The sequence below is a fragment of the Bubalus bubalis genome, chromosome 8, assembly GCF_019923935.1.
Source record: "Bubalus bubalis isolate 160015118507 breed Murrah chromosome 8, NDDB_SH_1, whole genome shotgun sequence".
Lineage (NCBI taxonomy): Eukaryota > Metazoa > Chordata > Mammalia > Artiodactyla > Bovidae > Bubalus > Bubalus bubalis.
In genome coordinates this window covers 113,260,408-113,283,502 of record NC_059164.1, presented here as the reverse complement: position 1 = coordinate 113,283,502, position 23,095 = coordinate 113,260,408, and the positions used below count along the sequence as shown (strand labels likewise).

General features: G+C 56.4%; 1 protein-coding gene across 1 annotated transcript; it reads left to right on the top strand.

Annotated features, from left to right (window-relative positions):
* The first annotated feature begins 1,423 nt into the window (after positions 1-1,423).
* IQCA1L (IQ motif containing with AAA domain 1 like) lies at positions 1,424-22,740 on the top strand. The gene is made up of 20 exons (XM_044947077.2): positions 1,424-1,597; positions 3,755-3,987; positions 6,791-7,118; positions 8,389-8,508; positions 8,763-8,948; positions 11,824-11,895; positions 13,242-13,447; positions 14,178-14,262; positions 14,687-14,809; positions 14,947-15,022; positions 15,374-15,480; positions 18,184-18,267; positions 18,362-18,420; positions 19,105-19,187; positions 19,355-19,462; positions 20,100-20,299; positions 20,742-20,828; positions 21,079-21,256; positions 21,969-22,207; positions 22,618-22,740. The coding sequence occupies exons 1-20, from the start codon at positions 1,466-1,468 to the stop codon at positions 22,723-22,725; spliced, it is 2,814 nt and encodes a 937-aa protein (XP_044803012.2). The 5' UTR covers positions 1,424-1,465; the 3' UTR covers positions 22,726-22,740.
* The last annotated feature ends 355 nt before the right edge of the window (positions 22,741-23,095 follow it).

Below are 23,095 nucleotides of genomic sequence, written 5' to 3'. Positions count from 1 at the left end.
CTCCCTTGTCAGGCCCTGCCAGCTGTGGTTCCTGCTGCCTTCACCTGTCTGGGCTCAGGTTCTGCACCATCTTCTGCCTCCCCGAAACCACACCCACTGATTTCTTTCTCCCTTTCCTCCTAACTAAAATCTCTCTCCCCAGTTAAATTGTACCCATCATACCAGGGGCTTCCCAGGTGGCACAGTGGTAAAGAATCAGCCTGCCAATGCAGGAGACGCAAGAGACCCGGGTTTGATCCCTGAGTGGGGAAGATCCCCTGGAGAAGGAAATGGCAATCTGATCCAGTATTCTTGCCTGGAAAATGCTATGGACAGAGGAGCCTGGCGGGCTACAGTCCATGGGGTAGCAAAGAGTCCGGCACAACTGTGCACGCACGCACGTCCTACCAGACCAGCTTCAAATCCCCATTTATTTCCTGAAGCCAGAGGTTTCTTCTTTTTTTAAATCAATTGTCGATTTCTATAGCCTATCTTTAAAATATATATATATATATAGAGAGAGAGAGAGAGAGAGAAGTAAGTCAGGAAGACAAAAACAAATATATTTTAATGCATGTATATGGAATCTAGAACAATGGTATAGATGAACCTAGTTCCAGGCAGGAACAGAGACAAAGGGTAGAGGAGGTTCGTGTAGACCCGGGGGAAGGGGAGAGTGGGGCAAATTGGGAGAGTCGCGCTGACGTATATACATGACCATGTGTGAAGCAGGTAGCTGCCAGATAACACAGGGAGCTCAGCTTGGTGCTCTGCGATGACCTCACTACGTTTTTTCCCAAACTCAGTTTCACACACTTTTTACCCTTTCACCCTTCCCTGATGGTTTCCGGTGAAACAGTCTTATCTCTCCAGCTAAATTGTAGGCCCTTGGAGAAGGGGAGGGGGGCTTCCCTAGTGGCTCTGATGGTAAAGAATCTGCCTGCAATGCAGAAGACCCGGGTTTGATCTCTGAGTCAGGAAGATGCCCTGGAGAAGGGTGACCCACTCCAGTGTTCTTGCCTGGAGAATTCCATGGACAGAGGGGCTTAGCGGACTACAATGGGGTCACAAAGTGAATGAATGAATAACACTAGTGAGACTGAGTGAATAACACTTGGTGGGCGGTGCTGGGGGCCTTGTGTTCCTCTTGAAGCTCTCCAGCACTCAGCCATCCATGCGAGCACACGGGTGCTGAGTGAGCGCACAGCCTGAACTCTAACGTGTGTATTACAAGTATTTTGGGAGACAGAAGGGTGGGGAAGGGGGCTGGTGGAGGCTTATTCAGAGATGGAGTCCTGGGGGCGGTGGAGAGGAAGGAGCCATTAGGCTCTTTCAGGATTAACGCAGAGCACGTTCTGAACAGGGTTGGGCCCGGCCCCGCCCCTGCGCCCAGGTGCTGGCCCCCAGCCCCTCCAGGTGGACGGGCAGCTGACCTCTTAAAAGTTCGCCCAATACGTAGGAAGAGGCCGCCGGGAGGACCAGGAGGATGAGCGCCGAGCACGGACAGCTGCAGCAGTCTGGGGGCCGGCGGGGCCGGAGTCCTGGGGACAAGAAGTCCAGAAGGCGCAGCCGGCGCAAAGAAACCTACTCCATGTACATCTATAAGGTGCTGAAGCAGGTGAGCATGGGGGGCCACCATGGGCGTGGGGCGGGGGCTGGCGAAAGCCTGGAAAGGGCCTAGATGGAGTTCACTCCCTGCACAGAGGCACCTGTGCCCCTCTTGTGGGGTCTCTCTTCATCTCAGAGGCCCTGGGAGGCCGCTCCGTGTCTGTCCTGCGCCTGTGACGGGCAGGAGGCGATTCAAACATGCTCCCACCCCGGTCCAGAGGCTACAGGGCTCTGGGACAGACTAAACAGTCGTGTGGGACCTTAGGTGGGACAGTTTAAGTAACGGAAGACCACCAGAAAGTGCAGGGCTGACGGTGATCAGGTGTCAAACAGGCTGGTCCAAACAAGAGGGACAGTTAGCCGTGGCCGAAGCGAGGAGTTAGCTCCAGTGAACTGCGGTCTTGGGGGAGCCCCCCAGGTGGGCGGCGCTCCGTCTTTGAGGGGCTGAGGGGTTGGTCTACCTTATAGATAAGGAACCTAAGGTACTAAGGGCTCAGCGGGGTGACTGGGTCACGTGACCTGACAGCAGTGGAGGTTACCCCAGACCCCCATCCCGGGCCGGCCCTGAGCCTGGGTAAGCCCCAACCGTAACCCACACTCAGACTCCCAGCGCGCCTGTGAGGACCATCTACCCCTGGGACTCACGCACTGCCACCAAAGGGCACGCAACCGCGGTGTCTGAAGGATCCCAGGCCACCTGGCCTCAGATGCTCTGCCCTGCTCAGCAGAGCTGGGCCCGGCAGGGAGCTGCCTGCCCTGGGTCTCCTCCCCTCACCTGCCTGAGTCTCACCCCTTGTGAGACCAGACCCCAGACATGGACCTTGTCTCCGGTCTGAAATCCCATAAGCAGTTTGAGTGACCGGACGGCCGGGATCTCCAGGAGCGCTCTCACGGGGTGGGCCCGGCACCCACGTGGACGGGCCAAAGGGCAGCAGCAAAGACTCCGGGGTCCTGGTGAAAATGGGGTGGGAGCCAGTGTTAGTGAGCCCTCTGCAGCTTAGCCTAGCTTTTCGGCTCCAAAGTTGTGAAGGGAGCGTTGGGGCAGGACTGGGCTCCCCAAAGAGAGCTGCTGAGCGGGTCCCCTGGGTCGAGGGGGGGGCCACTGCCCTGGCCACCTAAAGCGAAGAAGATGTGATGACCAGGGTCCGGCTCAGGTTACCCACTGTCAGATCCGTGGCCCCTAGAGGCTGTGTGGAGAGGGAGTGGCCGGGCCAGGAGCCAGGGTGCTCATTGACCTCCATCACTGGCCTGATGTGTATGTCAGCAGTCACTTCCCTCCCACTTCGCAGAGAAATGGGCTTCCCTGGTGGCTCAGATGGTAAAGTGTCTGCCTACAGCACGGAAGACCCTGGGTCAGGAAGATCCCCTGGAGAAGGAAATGGCAACCCACTCCAGTACTCTTGCCTGGAAAATCCTACGGACGGAGGAGCCTGGTAGACTACAGTCCACGGGGTCACAAAGAGTCGGACGCGACTGAACGACTTCACTTTACTTTTACTTTTCGCAGAGAAATGGTGTCTGCCTGCTCACGTGTTAGGATTGTTATAAGGTCCCTCCCATTTGTTTTACTAGAGATCACCTAGTTCAAAAGCTGGTGTGACAGAAGAGGAAACAGGCTCAGAGGAAAGTGCCTTGTGTAAGGTCCCACAGGGACTCATGGGACAGCCCCAGATCCCAGTCTCCTCACTCCCAGGCTGTGCAGAGAGTGTGTCCTGGGTGTGCCCTTTCTGGAAAATAATCTGGTTAACGATCTACCAAGTTATGTGCACCAGCCCTCTAGGAATTTCTAGGGATAACCAGCTTGCTCATACAAGTGTTCAGTGTTCAAAGACATGTATTTATTATAACACGATGTAATAGCAAAAAGTAAAGCACACCCTCTAAATGTCCATGAAGAGAGGGATGGTGATATAAACTATGATGCATCCATGGTACAAAACACTGTGCAAATCACTAAATGGAAAAAGGGGGGAAAAAAAAAGGCAGCATTCCTTATCTCTTGCAGTTGGGAGAAACTTCTCTGTTTTTTAACTTGGATATAGTAGTAACCTGTCTGGCCTCTGGAAAGAGGGTGATGAGGCAGCCTTGCGGTCCCCAACTTGGGGGTGGGGCTTGTGGCATCAGGCAGAGCCCCCCTGTTAACAGATTGCTCCTGCTGCTTCCCCAGGTGCACCCTGACATCGGCATCTCCTCCAAGGCCATGAGCATCATGAACTCGTTCGTGAACGATCTGTTTGAGCGGCTGGCCGGCGAGGCCGCCCGGCTGGCCCAGTACTCGGGTCGAACCACACTGACATCCCGGGAGGTCCAGACGGCCGTGCGTCTGCTGCTGCCTGGGGAGCTGGCCAAGCACGCCGTGTCCGAGGGCACCAAGGCCGTGACCAAGTACACCAGCTCCAAGTGAGCCGGGGCCCGACCTTAATAAAGGCTGCACTGCTCTCCTGTGTTGTGCTGATTTCAAAAAGGGATGCGTGGAGGTGAGGTGTGGTGTGGGGCAGGGTGTCACTACTTTTCACGCCCCCAAGATAGAAGAACACTTATGCATACCTCATACCTCTTAACACCTGCGTTCTGGGTGGGGCCCATGAGTGACAAGTGACTCTTTATAAATGTACAGCCATCTTGTTCTTAGGTGAGATGAGGGACGACCTGGTCTGGGTTAGAATCCTGAGTCTGCCGCTGGCTGTTTCCATCACGCCCTCTCTGGGCCTGAAATTCCACGTGCATCCCTCCTTCGGGATGGGGTTCTGTGAGGCCATTTCTAGAAGACTATTATTTTTGTCCTGTGCTGGGCACAGGGGCTACACAGATCTATAAGATACAAAAACTAAAGGCCCAAACCAGCTTTGAAGTAACTTACTGGGATCTTGAAGATGTTCTTGTTTTCCCCTAAGGTTTTCTTCCCCTTAATTTCAGAACAAATTGGTGAGAATGTTTTTGAGACTCGTAACTTTTCTTCCCCCATTTTATTTTGGAAAAAAAAAAAAAGCAAAAATAGTACCATAACCACTTGTCCATCCTGCACCTAGATTCACTACATAACACGACCATATTCTCCTTTTGTCTCTAATTCAGCCTCTGCGGCGGTGGAGTGAAGGGCTGGCTAGTACTGAGTGAACAGTCCAAAATCCTTTACATTCCCTTTGTAACTTCAAGTTCATATATTGAAAGGCTCGCTGTAATGATGGCTGAATTGTTACCCAACATACGTCATGCATGTTTCCTCCGTTGTCAAGCCTACAGTGGAGATGCCACGTGGTGAGAACTAATTATCCACGCTTTTGTCCCACGGCAGGAAAAAGACTGGCTCGGGAGACCTGGCCCGGAAGCTCAGCTCCTCCCCACTCCTGCTGTGTTTACACTCCTTGCTACTCTAGGCGTGATTCACAGACCAGCAGCTTCTGTAACACCCTGGGAGCTTGTTAGGAATGCAGAATCCTGGGCCCCAGCTCAGAGTGCTGAATGGGGATCTGCATTTCGGCAACGTCCTTGGAAGCTCTGGGGACACGTGGATTCCTCCCCCGATCCTCTTTGCCTCTGTCTCTCTCCTCCCCTGTCCTTTGCCCCTTGCCTTATATATTTATTCAGACGTTCCCCACTCGACACTGAGCCAAAAGCACACCCCAGCAGACCCAAGCCAGGCTGATATGCTTTGAATTTTCCAAAGAATGTCCTTGTGAGCCTGAAGCAGTGATGGGGAAACCCACAGAGAGCTCAGAAGGAGCCCCCAAACACCACTGAGACCCACCCACTACTCCTTGCAACACCATTCTTTACACAGGTACAGCTCACTCGAACCATGTGAAGTGATGTCAGACCCCAGGGGAACTGGCGTGTTTGTGCTCACTTAAAGGGGGAAGCATGGGGACATCCCTGGTTACCCAATGGGTAGGACTCTGCACTTTCACTGCCGTGTGCCTGGGTTCAGTTCCCGGTTGGGGAACTAAGATTCCACAAGCCGCGTGAACCCAGGCCTGCCAAGCCCAACTCCTGCCCCTTTGCCCCTGCGGTGCAGTCACACACAAGCATAGGGAGGCTGGGCCTGGTCTCCAGCCGAGAGGACAGCTGGACAAATGCCCTTAGGACTAACAACCATCCAAAACCTCACGGTCTACAGGGTGACATCAAACAAAGCCCGTTCTTTCATTTGATCCTTGCAAGGGAAGTAGCCACGGCTGACCCCACTGTCCACCCTGGCCAAGGCTTGCTACAAGGGAGCCCACGCCCTCTGGCATGCCACCTCCGGGGTGTCCTCAGAGATAAGCGTCCCCAATCCTGTACCTGCACCCCTTCCCCTCACAGCCTTAGAACTTTGAGACAATGGGACAGAACTCTTAAAACTGGGCTATTCTGGCTTTGTGGAGCGGAGTCTGGGTGGAACCACAGACATTCTGTGGATTCCAGGACCAGCTCACAAAGGGCAGATTGGAGTTGGGCACCATGTCCGAGGCGTGAGTGAAGGAGGGGAGAACAAAGGGCATGGCGCCTCCCTGGTCCTCGGGCCAGGCCGCTGGGGACAAGGCTGGTGGGAGAGGGGCTTCTGAGGGCCGGCCCCACCTGGACCCCGGACACTCACACAGCCACCCTGGCCGCTTCTGCCTGCGCTCAGGTTTCCCTCGGGCTACTGATTCCAGAACAGTCCCTCCGTACAGTCCCCTTCTCTACAGTTCGCCCTCACCCCTGCTTCCAGCCCACCATCCTAGACCATTGCAGCATTGCTGGGTGCCCCTCCAGCCTGGAGGGACCAGCCACAGACTCCGAAAGGCCCCTCCCTTAGCAGGACCCATGGCAGGTGCCCATTCGTCACCCTCCTTGTCCCTCCCTCAGTGGGCTCCAGCCCCAGGAGCCCCAGTCCCTCGGCTTCTCTAAGCCTCAGGATGTCTCCCTGGGGCACCATCTCAGTTCCCTGAAGGCCTCTCCCTTCCCAGAACTCCACCCCGGGGGCCATGAGTCTCCTTAGCATCATATCTGGGACCTCGAGTTCAGGTCTTCAGGCACCTCAGGGGAGCCCACCCCTCCCCCTCCGCCCTTACTCTTCTGAGGCTCAGGGCGCCCCCTCCTCAGCCCCCCTCCCCACTCCTCTGAGGCTCAGGGTGCCCCCTGCTGCCCCCCCACCCGCTCCTCTGAGGCTCCGGGCGCCCCCTCCTCGCCCCCTGCCCCTCCTCTGAGGCTCAGGGCGCCCCCTGCCTCCCTCTCCTCCCAGAGCTTACCAGCGCCTCTGGGACTCCTCCCACCTGATCTTGAAAGAGCTGCTGGACCAGGAGCCACTGCTGGGGGAAGCCGTTTCCGAGAGCGAACGGCAGCCCTTCCAGTACCGGCTCTCCTCGCTCTATCTGCACTACCTGGGGCTGCTGCGCCGCTTCGACACCCTCTACGACCAGATGGTGCAGCCGCAGAAGCGGCGGCTGCTGCGGCGCCTGCTGGACAGCGTGGCCTGCCGCGTGCTGGAGCTCAAAGACGATCTGGTTCGCGCCGACCTGTGTGAGACCCACTGCCTGGACCAAGTCCTGCAGGACTTAAAGCTCACCCCGGTGCGCGGGCTGCTCAAGCACTGCGCCCACCCCAGCTCGGGGGGCGGGGAGCTGGGGGAAGGGCTAGCCTTGATTTCCCTCTCCTTGTGGAAGCAAACCAAGCCCCAGCCAGCTGGGAGTAGGGGTGGCCTTGACTTTCCTCGGACACCCCAGGCCTTGGGATGTCATCTGCAAGGGAAGGCGGGCAGGGCAGATCGGACCATGGGGTTTGGGAAATTCACGCACTGTGGTTAGGAGGTGCGACTTCCCTGGTCGTCTAGCGGTTGAGAGTCTCCCTCCAATGCAGGGGACACGGGTTCAATCCCTGCTTTGGGAAGATCCCACGTGCCATGTGGCAGCTGAGCCCATGAGCCACAGCGACTGAGCCTGGAGCCTGAGCTCCCCAAGAGAGGCCACCGCAATTAGAAGCCTGTGCATCCCCAGCTAGAGAGCAGCCCCCACTTGCAGCAACTAGAGAAAGCCTGTGTGCGGCAACAAAGATCTAGCACAGCCAAAAATAAATAAATAAATCTTAAAAAAAAAAAAAAAAAGTAGTTAAGGATGGCTGGGGAGTCAGGCTGGAAGTTCTGTCTGGCTCAGAGGATCCACGAACCCCACTGCAGGGGATTACTGGAAAGGGTCCCATGGAGGCTTGTTCCTCAAAGTGTGGTTCATGGACCAGCAGCGTCAGCATCACCTAGGAGCTTGTTAGAGATGCAGAATCTCTGGCTGCACCCCAAAACCACTACTCTGCCTCTGCATTTTCACAAGACCCTCAGTGGATGTCTGTGCATCAGCAAGTCCCAGAGCACAGCGCTTCTGCACTGGTCTCTAGCCCGCCCCAAAGTCAGGGCTCCCTGTTCCACATCTAAGGAGGACTCAGAGTTTCCCCAACTAGCTGCCTGAGACCCAGCTGTGGGCTTGATAAAACAGACCTTCTCCAGGCCCTGCCATTCTGATGTGGTTGCCCGGGGAGGGCCTAGGAGGCTGCATTTTAAGAGCTTGGGTCCCAGTTGACTCAGATGTACAGCTAGGACTGGGAGCACTGCCCATTACCTACCATGATCCTTCAGAATTCAACTTTGGCCACATGACAGGGTCAAAGGAAGAGGGGAATGAGTCTTGGGGCGATCTGCCCAAAATTTGTACATTTCCCATCTCACCCCACCCCCCCACAGCTCTAGGATAGAGGAAGCCAGCCCCAGGGGTGTGTATGCAGCTGAAGGCGGTAATGGGTTGGCCAGAGCATCTGGAGGTTTATTCCCAACTCTCCTCCTGTGTTGCCCCAAAGGCAGACCTGGAGGTTCCGATTCCCAGGTATTTCGAGCTGGAGCGGTCCAGCATCCTGAAGGAGCGAGAACACATGCTGGTGGAGCTGCTGTCCAGACTGCAGCCAGAGATCTCAGAGGAGGTGAGTCAGGGAGACAGCCCGGCCCTGGAACAGAGCCTGCCCTTCACCACCTCAGAGCGCGCTCTGGGTAGTCCTGGCCCCCTCACAGCTGTGCTATTCTCCTCGTAACCTTCCCCCGCCAAGGCAGAGACACACGACTTGGGCACCTCGCTGCCCTGGGACATGCCCCCAGCACGTCTTTGGGGGACTGGTCTCCCAACTGGAGATGGCAAACCCTCCCTTATTTCCTCCTCCTTTGCTCCTGCTGTGGCCAGAGCTTTCCAATATTAAGCCGAACTGAGGCCATAATCCTACTGCAAAAGGCCGAGCGGGCCAGGCAAGGCAGGCTCCGGGCCACCTTCATGCGGGAGATTCGGAAAGAGGAGGAGCGAGACCGAAAGATTCGGGAGGAAGGTCGGTTCAAGTTCAGTCAGGACGAAGCAGCCGTCACCATACAGAAGGTAAAACTCTCCCACCCCCCACACCAGGCACCCTGGAGGAAAGTCACCTCCTCCAGGAAGCCTGCCTGGCTCAGCAATTGATGACAGAAATACAGGCGCTTGGATTCTGCTGCCCCACAACTAGATGTTAAGCTGCTGCTGCTGCTAAGTCGCTTCAGTCGTGTCCGACTCTGTGCGACCCCATAGACGGCAGTCCACCAGGCTCCCCTGTCCCTGGGATTCTCCAGGCAAGAACACTGGAGTGGGTTGCCATTTCCTTCTCCAATGCATGAAAGTGAAAAGTGAAAGTGAAGTCCCTCAGTTGTGTCCAACTCTTAGCAACCTCATGGACTGCAGCCCACCAGGCTCCTCCATCCATGGGATTTTCCAGGCAAGAGTACTGGAGTGGGGTGCCATTGCCTTCTCTGAGATGTTAAGCTAAGGACCTTCATCGGTAATAAACATGTATCTTATTTATTATTTGTTCTCCATCTCCCCCAAAAGACTTGAAGTGGGATGCCATAAAAGCCCCCCAAACAGAAGGATCATTAAAATCAGAGGAGAAAGGGAATTGTCTGGCAGTCCAATGGTGAGGACTTCTCATTCTCACTGCCAAGGACCTGAGTTCAATCCCTGTTCAGGGAACTAAAATTCCACAAGCCACATGGTGCGGCCAAAAATTTTTTTTAAAATAACAATAATAAATAAAAAATTGAAATTAGGGGAGAAAGATCCATAATATAGCAGCAGAACAGAGCAGACAATCATCCCCAAAACTTGTAAGACAGTGAAAAATGAGTCACAAAAACTTTTCCGGCCTGCTATATCCTTCTGCTTTTCTGTCTATTCATTCTATGAATTTTTGAGAGTTTGATATTGAAAGTGAGTAAAATGAAGTCGCTCAGTCATGTCCGACTCCTTGCGACCCCGTGGACTGTAGCCCGCCAGGCTCCTCCATCCATGGAATCTTCCAGGCAAGGATACTGGAGTGGGTTGCCATTTCCTTCTCCAGGGGATGTTCCCAACCCAGGGATCAAACCCAGGTGTCCTGCACTGCAGGTAGACACTTTACCATCTGAGCCACCAGGGAAGCTCCAGCTAAAATCTTAGTTTATCTACCTAAAAAAAAATTAGTTGTAATATGTAGTGGAACCATGTGTAACTCTTCTCTATTTCCCAAGTCTCCTGTAAACATTATCATTCTGTCATAACTGAAAAAATAAAAAAGAAAGGCAAAGAAATGAGTCAGTGAATTGTAGCCTGAGCCTCTGGGTAGCTGAGGCAAAAGGAAGCATGATGAAGAACATGGAGTCTGAGAACTGATGACTCCAGGTGTCTTCGGGGTCTGGGCCGCTCAAGGTCACCCTTTCATCACACCCCCTCCCACCTCACTACAGAACACCCAGCTCCATCTCTAGATCCCCCATGCCACCCCGCTGTCTTGGCGGGCATGCCTCTCCTCTGTCTCCTGGCAGCCCTGTGGATCTCCCCCCAGGTGCTGCTAAGCTGACCCACATGGGGGCAGTGGTTACCAGCTTGATAAGATGGGAGGCGCCCTAGAGAACGCCAGGGCAGGAAGGCCCTGGACTGCTGACCTGGGGCTGTTGGAGCTTTCTCTCTTAAGTCAAACTCCTCTCCCATCTTCTATCAAGTCCCAGAGCCTCAAAAACTTCTGTTTCCCAGCCCAATACAGGTGACTTAGGACTTCTTCCCCAAAATCCAGAGCAAACCAGCCAACTAACAGACAGCAGCCTTGAGAACAGATGTCCTCTCCAAGCGAGATAGATTTTCATATTGCAAATCAGGGAACTCGGGCTGGGGTGCTGTGCATCCCGTACCCAGGTCTGGCTGCCCCATGGGTGAACAGGGGGTTCTCGTCCTCGGGGCTCGCTGAAACAAGCCTTTGGAGAAGGTGGGTCAGCCCCAAGCTGGAGCATCTTCCCCCAACCTGAAAGTCAAAGCGAGTCCTTTTGTCACTGTCTCCAGACGTCTAGGGTATGGAAACACTGCGTCCCAGGTCCTGGGTTCCCCACTGGCCTCATTAGAGGGGAGAATATGTGAGGCCCTCAGTTATCAGGGGTCTTTCCTGTGCTCGTCGTGGGAGAAGGACAAAGCCTGCCCAGGAGCCTGCCCGCTGAGGCTCTGTCTCAAACTGCTGGGTGAGGCACTGGCCCTGCCTCCCTCTATTCTCCTCCCCAGGGCACTGGGTTGTCCACAGGCCCAAGATTAGCTGGGAGAGGAGCCTTGGGTGAGGAGTCAAGAAACCGGGCCTTGGTCTTGGCTCTGTGCCGAACGGCCCTGGGACCTGGGAGAGGCCATGTCCCATCTCTGGCCTCAGTTTCCTTGTAACATGTAGGAATTAATTAGGGGAGCTGCATGGTCTCAACAGCACCCAGGTCTATGGGCCTGAGTGGAAGCAAGCATTTACTCCAGATGCTGGAAGTATGCTGAGAAGTGAGAGTGGGGAGGGCTTCTCGGAGGAGGTGGAATCCGAACTCTGATTTGTGCCTCAAAAGATACAGCAGGTTAGGGACTTCCCTAGTGGTCCGTTGGCTAAGACTCTGCACTCCCAATGCAAGAGGCCCAGGTTCAATCCCCGGTTGGGGAACTAGATCCCACATGCTGCAACTAAGAGTTCACCTGCCGCAACTAAGAAAAGAAATATTTTTAAAGGCAGGTTAGAAGGTAGAGATGAGACAGAGGGAATTCTGGGGGGCTCTGAGAGTGCCGGGCGTCTAGGTGCAGACCGGCCCCACCCCATCTGGGCTGTCTCTGCTCAGGGGTCAGTGGCCAGTGAGCTGTATCCTAGAGGTGCCCTCCCCAGAGCTCTGCCCCCTACCCTGCGTCCCAGCAGAAAGGCAGTGTGGGGAGAGTCCGGGCCCATGTGTCCCCCTAGGTGTGGAAGGGTTACCTGCAGAGGAAACGCACTCAGCAGGACCGGCGAACCGAGATGGAGTTCATCGGCATGGTGAGCATCCTGCCCCCAGCCCTGTGCACACCTCCCTCCACTGAGGACTGGGGGAGGGGGGTCTGGGGACCCTAATGGAGGGTCACCACAAAGCCACTGCCAAGCCACGCCCCTTCCCGCTCCCCCCTGCCGAGAGCCCTTTGGAAGGAAGTCATACATGGGGTGGGGTGAGGGACGGTGGCTCAGAGCATCCTGTCCCCTGGCCCATGATGGAGCTGGCAGGAGAGGCTGCAGGGGGTGGGCCCCGCAGTGGCACGAGGCCAGTTCCCAGGGCCAGTGGGTTTCCTGAAGCCTCTGGGAGAAGCATGTGGGGGGCCCAGTTGGGATGAGGACACACCCCCTTCACCCCAGAGCCTTCCGCGGGGGGCACAGGCTCCCCACTCACTCTGGGATCCCCGACTCCCTTCTCTCCTCTGCCCTGCAGGCAGAATGGCTAAGTGTGAACTAGGTGACTGGCACAAATGTGCACACGGAAGGTGGGGGCGGGGAGCATGGGCCGCAAGGGGTGAGGGTGCAGGCGGGTAAGACAGACCCGAGTCCTCTGCTCTGCGGTGGTCAGCCCCCAGCTGGTCTCTGCTGACTTAGGAGAGGAAGCCATCACAGGGGTGAGGTTCTGTGATCCCTGGGAGGGTGCTGGGTCCTGGGCAGAGCCACAAAAGCCTGGCCTATAAAGGGAGATTGGAGGAGGGGCTGGGAGGGATTGCTGGGGTTGGGGGCAGAAGGATCGGAGACCAGGGCTGAGATGGCTGCTCCAAGGAGGCTGGGGGCTTCAGAAGGAGGGAGGGACCCGGCGGCCCCACACGTGGGAGCAGAGGTCGGAGCTCGCTGATGACCAGGGCATCCGGACCCCAGGAGGCTAGGGCTGGGTTGGGTCTTGGTGGGGCGTGGGGGCAGGGGGCCATGGCACGACTGGTGGGTGAGGAATGAGCCCGGCCGCCTGGGCCCATCAACAGTGTGAGCTCAGCGTTTTCAGTAATTGTCTCTGCGCAGAGTGATATTTAAAATACATTTGGGAGCCAATGAGGCGGGAAAGTGGCTGCGGAGCGGCTGCCAACACGGGCGTTGGGCGTGGGGGTGGGGCTGGGGCCGAAGGCTGAGGGGGGCGGCGCGGGTGCTGGGGGAGCTGGCGGGGTGGGGGGGCCAGCCCGGATGCATCTAGCAAACTCATTATCAGAGTAATTTACACAGACGAGTTTCAGGCTCCAAACACAATTTCTCCTGATGCAGGCAAGCCCTGTTGTTCCGCGTGGGTGTGTGCGCGCGCGGGGCTCTGTGCGGGGATGAGGGGTTGCTGGGGCGCCCCACTCCCACCCCTGAGCCCCTTGCCTCCCTGTCCACGTCCCCAGCTCCCCTCAGCCAGCCCGGTGGAGCCCATGGGCGCCCGGTCCCAGGCCAGCCTCGGGGCAGATGTGCGCAAGCTCCTGCAGACCGAGAAGGAGGAGGAGTTCCAGCTGGCCGTGGTGAAGGCCCACGACCACCTCAGGGAGGTGGAGGGGCCCGACATGAAGGAGAAGATGAAGGAGCAGATCCGACAGTGGTTCATTGAGTGCCAGTCAGTGTCCCCAGCCTCCGTGGACCCACCCCTCTCCCCCACCGTGAACCCCCCTCTTGTGCTCCTCACCCGACCCCGGCTCACCCCCCAACCCCTGCCATGCTGCTGACACACGGGGGTAAACTCGGGGCCCCCCGCCTGCGGGAACAGCTCCACACGTCACTTCCTGCTTCCCCAGATGGCAGAGAAAATGCCAGAATAAGATGGGAAAGTGTCCAGGAACAACCCCTCACTGGTCTCCCTACTCTGTTCTGTTAACAATCCACTCCCTCCCCCTGTCCCTCTGTCTTTCTTGTTCTTCGTCTTTCTCCGTGTCCTCTCCATCTATCCGTCCATCCACGCATCCATTCAGCCACCCATCCGTCCACCCCTCTGTCCATCCACCCGTCTGCCCATGGGGTGGACCCACGCCCTGAGACCACCCATCCATCATCCATTTATACTTCTGTTCCTCCGCCCATCTGTCCATCCATCCACGCATCCATCCATCCATCCACCCATCTGTCCACCCCTCCGCCCATCCACCCATCTGTCCATCCATCCACCATCCATCCATCCACCCATCTGTCCATCCATCCATCATCCATTTATCCCTCTGTTCCTCCGCCTATCTGTCCATCCATCCATGCATCCATCCACCCACCCACCCACCCATCCACCTTTCTGTCCACCCATCCATCCACCCATCCTTCCATCCATCCATCTCTCCGACCATCTTATGTCCATTTAGTGCCCTCACCGGCCGATTCCCTGATTATCCAGACGAGTCCTTAGGTGGATCCTCCCTGATCTTTGCAGACAAGACTCCAGAACAGGTACCCTGGAGATGGGAATGGAGGCGTTTCTGTGTTAGGTGGAATCTGAGGTTAGAGAGAGTAACCTGAGTGTCAGCTGAGGGTAGCGGGGGATGGGGGGGAGGGTGCAGATGTGGTGGAGGAGGGGGTCCCCAGAAGGAGCTGGAGAAGGCCCCCTGGGTCAGAGAGAGGAGATGTGTCTGATGAGAGCACTGTGACTCCAGCTCCCCACCTCCATGGAGACCCCCGGGGAGAGCAGCAGCTCTGAGCAAGCACCCACCTGCTCAGTTGAGCCCCTTTCTTCCTGGACTCTCAGCGCCTGGGTCCCACCAGTGACGCGAGGCCTTGGGAATCCTGGGTCCACCCCTAGCTCAGGCCCTGGGATTCTCTGGCTCATATCAACCCCCTCGGTCTTCCCCGAAGCATCTTCCTGTGTCTGTCACAGGTGAGGATGGAACTGGAGATGCAAGTCCAGGAGAACAAAAAAAAGGAGCAAGAGAAAAGTAAGGAGAAAGAAAAGGAGGAAAAAGAGAAAAAGAAGATGAAGGGAGAAAAGACCAAGAAGGGAGTAAGGCACCGCGTGGAGCCACGGACCAAGGGGGCAGAGAATTCCTGGCGGGAGGCGGGTCTGGGAGGATCAGGCCCAGATGCATGGAGGCGATGCACGGAGGTGAGGGCTTCGAGCGGAGGATGTCTCTGTTCTAGGAAGCAGACACGATGATTAGAGCACTGCCTTCCAAATCCGTCCCTGCGATTAATGCTGGCCACAAGGAGTACACGAGTGAGAGCAGAGGGGTGGTCAGGCCTGTGGGGTCTTGGGGTGACCTTGGTCCCCAGGAGAGTGGGCCCGTGCCACGTGTGGGGGGCGTGGGGACGTGGGGGGTGACAGCCGAGGGGAGAAAGCCGAAGAGGAGAGGGGCGTGAAGTGTGCTCCCTGGGCTGTGTGTCTGAATCCTGTGGCCCCAGGCCTTGGGATCAGGCCTCGATCTGCAGTCTGCGTGGAAGTGCCAGGCAGCTTGGTGAGAGGAGAGCTGGGCCAGCATGCGTGCATGCACCTGTGAGCTTCTGTGTGCACGTGAGTGTGAGTGTGTGTGTACATCTGGATCCTGGACACATGCCCCTGCACCGGCAGATCTGTGGAAGAACCGGTTTGACAGCCTCTTTCCCAGCCAGAGTTTTGACTCTGAGACCCTCAAGATGGAGGAGAGGAAAGACGTTGAACAGGAAATCCGGATACAGGTGAGCGTCCCTGCGGGGCCTCCAAGGATCAGGCTCCATCCTTGCTGCCCACCAGCCCCCGGCCCGCCAGCCTCTGCAGCACCCTGCCTCTAGGCACTGCCTGCCTGACATAGTCCTGGCTCCATCTGGGTGCATCTTGGTCCCCGGGGTCCTCTGACACAGCCCTGAGGGAGGGGGACGCGAGGGGCTCTATGCCAGGGCCATACCCACGATCCTCTGCCCACCCTGTGCTGCCCACCTTGGGAGCATTGGATTACACAATCTTTCCAACAACGCATGAGGCAGGCGCCTTGATTTTCTTGACATCACATGTGAGGAAACCGAGGCTGAGAGATCACGAAATTGCTCAAGGTCATGCAGACTTTATTTAATTTATTTGGCCACATTGGATCTTAGTTGCGGCCCTTGAGACGTTTCGTTGCAGCACGCGGACTCTCTAGTTGTGGGTGAGGGGTCAGTAGTTGTGGGGCATGGCTTAGTTGCTCTGTGGCATGCAGGATCTTCTTTCTCTGATCAGAGATTGAACCTGCGTCCCCTGCATTGCAAGACAGATTCTTAGCCACGGGACCAGCAGGAAAGTCCCCCACGCAGACTTTAAATAGTGGATCTGGGCTAGGCTAAAGGCAAGGGAGAAAATGAAAGAGATACCCATTTGAATGCAGAGTTCCAAAGAATAGCAAGGAGAGATAAGAAAACCTTCCTCAGTGAACAATGCAAAGAAATACAGGAAAACAATAGAATGCGAAAAACTAGAGATCTCTTCAAGAAAATTAGAGCTACCAAGGGAACATTTCATGCAGACATGGGCACAATAAAGGACAGAAATGGTATGGACCTAACAGAAGCAGAAGAGATTAAGAAGAGGTGGCAAGAATACACAGAAGAACCATACAAAAAATATTTTCATGACCCAGATAACCACGATGCTGTGATCACTCACCTAGAACCAGACATCCTGGAATGTGAAGTCAAGTGGGCCTTAGGAAGCATCATTACGAACAAAGCTAGTAGAGGTGATGGAATTCCAGATGAGCTATTTCAAATCCTAAAAGATGATGTTGTGAAAATGCTGCACTTAATATGCCAGCAAATTTGGAAAACTCAGCAATGGCCACAGGACTGGAAAAGGTCAGTTTTCATTCCAATCCCAAAGAAAGGCAATGCCAAAGAAGGCTCAAACTACTGCACGCATCTCACACACTAGCAAAGTAATGCTCAAAATTCTCCAAGCCAACCTTCAACAGTATGTGAACTATGAATTTCTAGATGTTCAAGCTGGATTTAGAAAAGGCAGAGGAACCAGAGATTAAATTGCCAATATCAGTTGGATCATCAAAAAAGCAAGAGTTCCAGAAAAATATCTACTTCTGCTTTATTGACTATGCCAAAGCCTTTGACTGTGTGGATCACAACAAACTGGAAAATTCTTCAAGAGATGGGAATACCATACCACCTGACCTGCCTCCTGAGAAATCTGTATGCAGGTCAAGAAGCAACAGTTAGAACTGAACATGGAACAACAGGCTGGTTCCAAATTGGGAAAGGAGTACATCAAGGCTGTATATTGTCATGCTGGTTATTTAACTTCTATGCAGAGTACATCATGAGAAACGCTGGGCTGGAAGAAGCACAGGCTGGAATCAAGATTGCCGGGAGAAATATCAATAACCTCAGATATGCAGATGACACCACCCTTATGGCAGAAAGTGAAGAAGAACTAAAAAGCCTCTTGATAAAAGTGAAAGAGGAGAGTGAAAAAGTTGGCTTAAAACTCAATGTTCAGAAAACTAAGATCATGGCATCTGGTTCCATCACTTCATGCAAATAGATGGGGAAACGATGGAAACAGTGAAAGACTTTATTTTCTTGGGCTCCAAAATCACTGCAGATGGTGACCTAAGCCATGAAATTAAAAGACATTTACTCCTTGGAAGGAAAGTTATGACCAACCTAGATAGCATATTGAAAAGCAGAGACATGACTTTGCCAACAAAGGTCCATCTAGTCAAAGCTATGATTTTTCCAGTAGTCATGTATGGATGTGAGAGTTGGACTGTGAAGAAAGCTGAGCACTGAAGAATTGATGCTTTTGAACTGTGGTGTTGGGGAAAACTCTTGAGAGTCCCTTGGACTGCAAGGAGATCCAACCAGTCAATCCTAAAGGAGATGAGTCCTGAATAGTCACTGGAAGGACTGATGCTGAAGCTGAAGCTCCAATACTTTGGCCACCTGATGTGAAGAACTGACTCATTGGAAAAGACCCTGATGCTAGGGAAGATTGAGGGCAGGAAGAGAAGGGGATGACAGAGGATGAGATGGTTGGAGGGCATCACCAACTTGAAGGACATGAGTTTGAGTAAGCTCCAGGAGCTGGTGATGGACAGGGAGGCTTGGCATGTTGTAGTCCATGGGTCTGCAAAAAATTGGACCCGACTGTCTGAACTGAACTGAACTGGTGCTTGAACTGAAAGCTGATTGGCTCCATCCTCAGAGCTTCTGCCCACGCGAATGCCAGGCTTGAGAGTGAGTGAGATGTAGGTCAGAGTTGGGACATTCTGAAAGAACCGTCCACCCCCACCAGCTGCCATCACTAGGCTGGGCTGGATCTTCCCTGAGGGCCCCCTGACCCCGACTTCATCCTCAGCCTCCTACCTGTCCTCCCCAAGCCCTGGTCACCCCAGCACACCCCCTGCCGGCCCCCAGGTGGATGATCTGATGCGTCAGGAGCTGAAGAACCTGAGGCTGGCCGTGGACAGGGAGGAGACGAGACCCATGAAGCCTCCGAAGGCAAGACGAGGGGCCGGGGCTGGAACAAGGCAGGACGCTCGGGCGGGGGAGGCAAGAAACAGAAGACCACTGCCTGTGGTTTGCTTTCTACCAGAAGAAGGCGGGCAAGAAACCTGGGAAGAAGAAGAAGGAAAAAGACCTGACCCCAGACAGGTAGCAGAGCCCGCACTTCACTGGGGGTGGTGGAGTGAGCCATCGTCCAGGACAGATCTGATGTCAGGGCCTGGTTCTGTGGCTGTGTGACCTGGGGGAAGTCACTTAACCTCTCTGAGCCCCCATCCTCGGTAACCCGAGTCCCTGCCCCGCCAAACTCATGGGAGAGCCGTGAGGATGAACTCAAGCACAAGAAAGTGCTTTGAAAGTGGAGATTCAGGATGAGCTGTGAGTGGGGAGTTGTTCCAAATGCTCCCTGCTTCCTGTGTCTCCTTCCTTCCACACTCCCCCACCACCCCTGGGCATCCTGCTGGGCATCCTTGCCAGTGGCCCCTTTCCACTCCTCTGGTGGTCTGAGCGCGCTGGGGCCAGCCCCGCCCCCAGCCTCCCAGGGTGTGTCCATCTTCTGTGTGGTTTCTAGGAAGGGGCTGTGTGTCACCCATGCTGGGTCTCAGAGGGTCCTTCTTACACGCCACTCAGACCCCAGGGCACCCAGCTGGGCACGCTGCCGGCTGGGCCAGCGGGCCAGCGTCGTGCCTTCTGATGCTGTCTGACCACAGGAAGGCAGACAGGGCACCACTGGCGAGTCCCCCTTGCCCCCCTCTCCAGCCTGCAGTAGCGCCCCCGCCAATCTGTGTCCCTTTCCCTTTGTCCTGGGCGCCCCCCTGTGCCACCCTCTGCCAGGCCTATGGACTCCCTGTTTGAAGAGCTCGTCGTCTTAGGCCTTCTAAAGAAGAGTGAGACAGTGCCCTTGAAAGACTACGTTGGTGAGACCTCCCCCCAGCGCCTGCTCCAGGGCTGGACCGAGGAGCGGTTTCCCTGGCTGTGGCCATCCCCAAAGCCGACTGCCAGCCCTGCATGACCCCTCTCCCCACGTGCCCTGCCCCAGCAGGTGCTGCTCACCAGCTGTGCCCCCCTCCCCTACCCTCCCCAGGTGACTGCCTCTATCTCGGATCGGCTCTGAACTTGGCAAAGAAGCTGCCTATGCCCTCCCTGGCTGACATCCGACAGAACATGGCCTTGTATGGGATTCTGCGGCTAGGTGAGAGGCCTGCGGGGAGGCAGGCCCTGGGGCGGTGGGGCTTCGGGGTGGGCAGTCGAGGCGGGTGGATCCATCCTGGGCTGTGGGCGCGTGTCAGGCTCCCCCTGTACCTTCCTCAGGGCCCCCCTGGAGGTCACACCCTGAAGCCTGGCAGGCCCTCGACCTGCTGAGGACCCCACATTTCCAGCCCCTCCCTCAGTCCTGAGCGTTCTCCCCTAGTCTGTCCTGTTCCCAGAAGACCAGCCCCCAACCCCCTGAAACACACCAGAGGCTGGATCTTTCTGAAGGGCTTTGTCACACGCCCTTTAATTCTATCCCTTCAAAACCCAGGAGTGGAAACAGGTGGAATGGAAAGAAGAAAGGGCATTGGGAGGAGGGAGGCTCTCTTCTGAACCCCCTTCTCCCCCCTCAGTGCCCCCCTTCCCATGTAGCCCTTCGGAATTAGGCTTGCTAAACCATTAGGCTCCATCCAGGCTGCCTCTCGCGGGGGCATTGTCCAGGCCCTGGGGCAGAAGAGTGCAGCCGTGACCTGACCCTCGTCTTGCCCAGCCTGGGGACCATGGCCTCCCCTCACTCAACGTCTCCACCCCCGGCCCCCTGCCGGCCCCTAGCCAACCCCTTCCGTCCTCTCTCTCAGGCTCCCCAGATATACACTCCATGGCTCCCCTCATCCGCTCCATCCTCCTGGTGGGCCCCTCCGGTATGGGCAAGAAGATGCTGGTGAAGGCCGTATGCACGGAGACCGGTGCCAACCTTTTCGACCTGTCGCCGGAGAACCTGCAGGGCAAATACCCCGGCAAGACTGGGGTGCAGATGCTGGTGCACGTTGTCTTTAAGGTCTGGGAGTCTCCTGACGGCATCTCGAGTTCTCGGACTGTGACAACAGGGCCGGGTGGGCTCGGTGGGGAGGTCGGGGGGGTCACCCAGGTGCAGTGTCGTTTCAGGAGCTGGTGAGGTCTCCCGACCAGTCAGTCCCTGCTGGGAGCCTATGGATTCCCAAAGCCCCAGTGATGGGGGAGGTGGGAAGGAAGTGGGAGGCAGGGTAGTTTCTTCTTTTGGCAGAGATGAAGCTGAACACATAGCCCCCCACAACACCACCCCCCACCCCAGGGTGTGGGGTGATGGGTGTTGGAAGGGTGGAGAGGTGGGGCTGGCAGGATGTGTGAATGAATCTGGCCACTGACCGAGGACGGCCCTGACCCTGGGTTTGACCAGATGGGGAGGGGACTCTTCCCCAAGGAAAGTCTAACCTTGGGCTTCTATTCTCTGATGCGTCCAGGTGGCTCGATACCTACAGCCTTCTGTGATCTGGATTGGGAATGCGGAGAAGACTTTCTACAAGCGGGTCCCCAAAGAAGAGGAGGAGGTGGGCAGAGCCCGTGGGCAGGGCTGGCAGGCGTGGGTGTGTTCACATCACTCCAGACCTCACTCGCCAGGCGGCCTTGGACAAGTCCTTCTCCTGCCTTACTTCCTTACCCTTAAAGCGGGACCCACGGTCCCTCCCATCTGCCCCCACCCCTACTGCAGTCCTTGTGAGGCTGAGGTTTGTGAATTAGAAGCCAGCATGATGTCCCTGGTCCCCACCCACCCCGCCCTCCCCACTGTCCCCGGAACAGATGGATCCAAAGCGAATAAAGAAGGACCTCACCAAGGCCCTGCGGCTGCTGAGTCCTGGGGACCGCGTGATGCTGATCGGGACCACCGACCGGCCGCAGGTGGCCGAGATGAAGGGCCTTTGCCGCACCTACGAGCGCATCCTCTTCCTGCCTCGGCCCGATTATGCCTCTCGCTATGGTGAGGCCCCTTGTGACCCCGTGGACTGCAGCCCACCAGGCTCCTCTGCCTGTGGGATTCTCCAGGCCAAGATGCTGGAGTGGGTAACCCTGCCCTCCTCCAGGGGATCTTCCCAACCCAGGTCTTCCCTGGTGGCTCAGATGGTAAAAAAAAATCTGCCTGCAATGCAGGAGATGCAAGTTCGATCCCTGGGTCGGGAAGATTCCCCTGGAGAAGGGAATGGCAGCCCACTCCAGTATTCTTGCCTGGAGAATCCCACGGACAGAGGAGCCTGGCAGGCTACAGTCTCCATGGGGTCGCACAGAGTCGGATACGATGGAGTGACTAACACTTTTTCACTTTTTTCATGGTGAGGCCGGGGAATGTGGGGTCAGGTCAGAGAAGGGGTCGAAGGACTGCCCTTGCCAAAGCTCCCCGCTTCCCCCATCTGCCCCTGCTGAGTCCTGACCTCCACTCCAGGTGCTCTGGAAGGATGGCTAGACAAGCCGCCCTGGGGCCTGGGGCCTGGTGTGCCTCTGTAGACATGGGCAGGCCTCTCAAGTCCTCGGAGTCTCACTTGCTGTGTTAAGTGGGGAGGAAGATCCTTACCTCCTCGGGAGGAGGGGTACTGCTGGACGCGGGGCGGCTTCCAGAAGCACAGAGCTCCTCTGTAGACACGGAGCCGCCCACTGCCTCTCCCTGCCATGTGTCCCCCACCCCCAACTGCACGCAGTGCTCTGGAGGCATATGATCGAGGCCCAGGGAGTCCAGGGGACCCAGCACCTGGACATCAGTGCCCTGGCCAAGGTGTCCGACGGCTACACAGCTGGCTGCATCCTCCAAGCCATCCAGGCAGTGCTGACCGAGCGGCGGCTCCTGCAGTTGTCCAAGCGGCCCCTCCTGACCTCAGAGTTCCTGGGGCCTCTGGCGAAGCTGGACCCGGTGTACAGGGAGGAGGAGGAGTCCCTGAAGGTGAGGCTTTGAGGGGGTCAGGACCAACAGCAGTGGGGGAGTCAGCCCTCTGAAGCCCCCCCTCCCCAGGCCCCTAGTGTACTTTGGACCCCTCCATCTGCTCCCCACGGAGCTCAGAAGGGAAGGACTCGTGGGCAGGGCCAGCTGGGCACCCACAGCCACTGACCCCGGGGATGGCCGGGGGAGGACCAGGGGCTGCAGGGCAGGGGAGGAGGCCTCTCACCCCTGACCATGGCCCAGAGTATCCGGTGACGAGTGAGGGAAACCAGGGCTCTGGCAGGAACCCTAGGACCCCAGAGGAGAGCAGAGGACCCGCACGTGGAAGACACAGATCCATCAGAAGGGAAGAGCGAGGTCACCCAGCAGAGCGGAGAGTCTGACCCGTCACCTTCACCCTTCCTGCAACCCAGGACTGGTACTTCAAGACCCCACTGGGCAAGAAGAGGATGAAGCTTCTCAAGGACCAGGACGCTGCTGAGGAAGCCAAGCTGGCAAAGGAGAAGAAGAAGAAGAAGTGATGCTGAGGCTGGGGTGCCTGAGATTAGGAGCAGGACGGGTGGGGCCCCACGGGCCAGGAGGGGTTAGGGATAAGGCAGAGGTATAAACGGCTGGACGGCTCGGGAAACTGCTCTCTTTGTCCATTTCCATGCTTCCTGCCCCTTGCTCTGTGCCCCTGCCTGGCTCAGCCTTGCTCCACTTTGCACCCACCCTCTCCCCACCCCCGGCCCTGCCGCTCACAAGCTGGCTCCGCTCTGGTTCCCAGACTCCTCTGACCCCCACCTGGTGTCTTCGCCTGCTGTCATTTCCCCGCCCTGGATCCCCAGCCCTTTCCCTCCCCGAGGTGTTCATGTATGCATGCTTAGTCGCTTCGGTCGTATCCCACCTTTT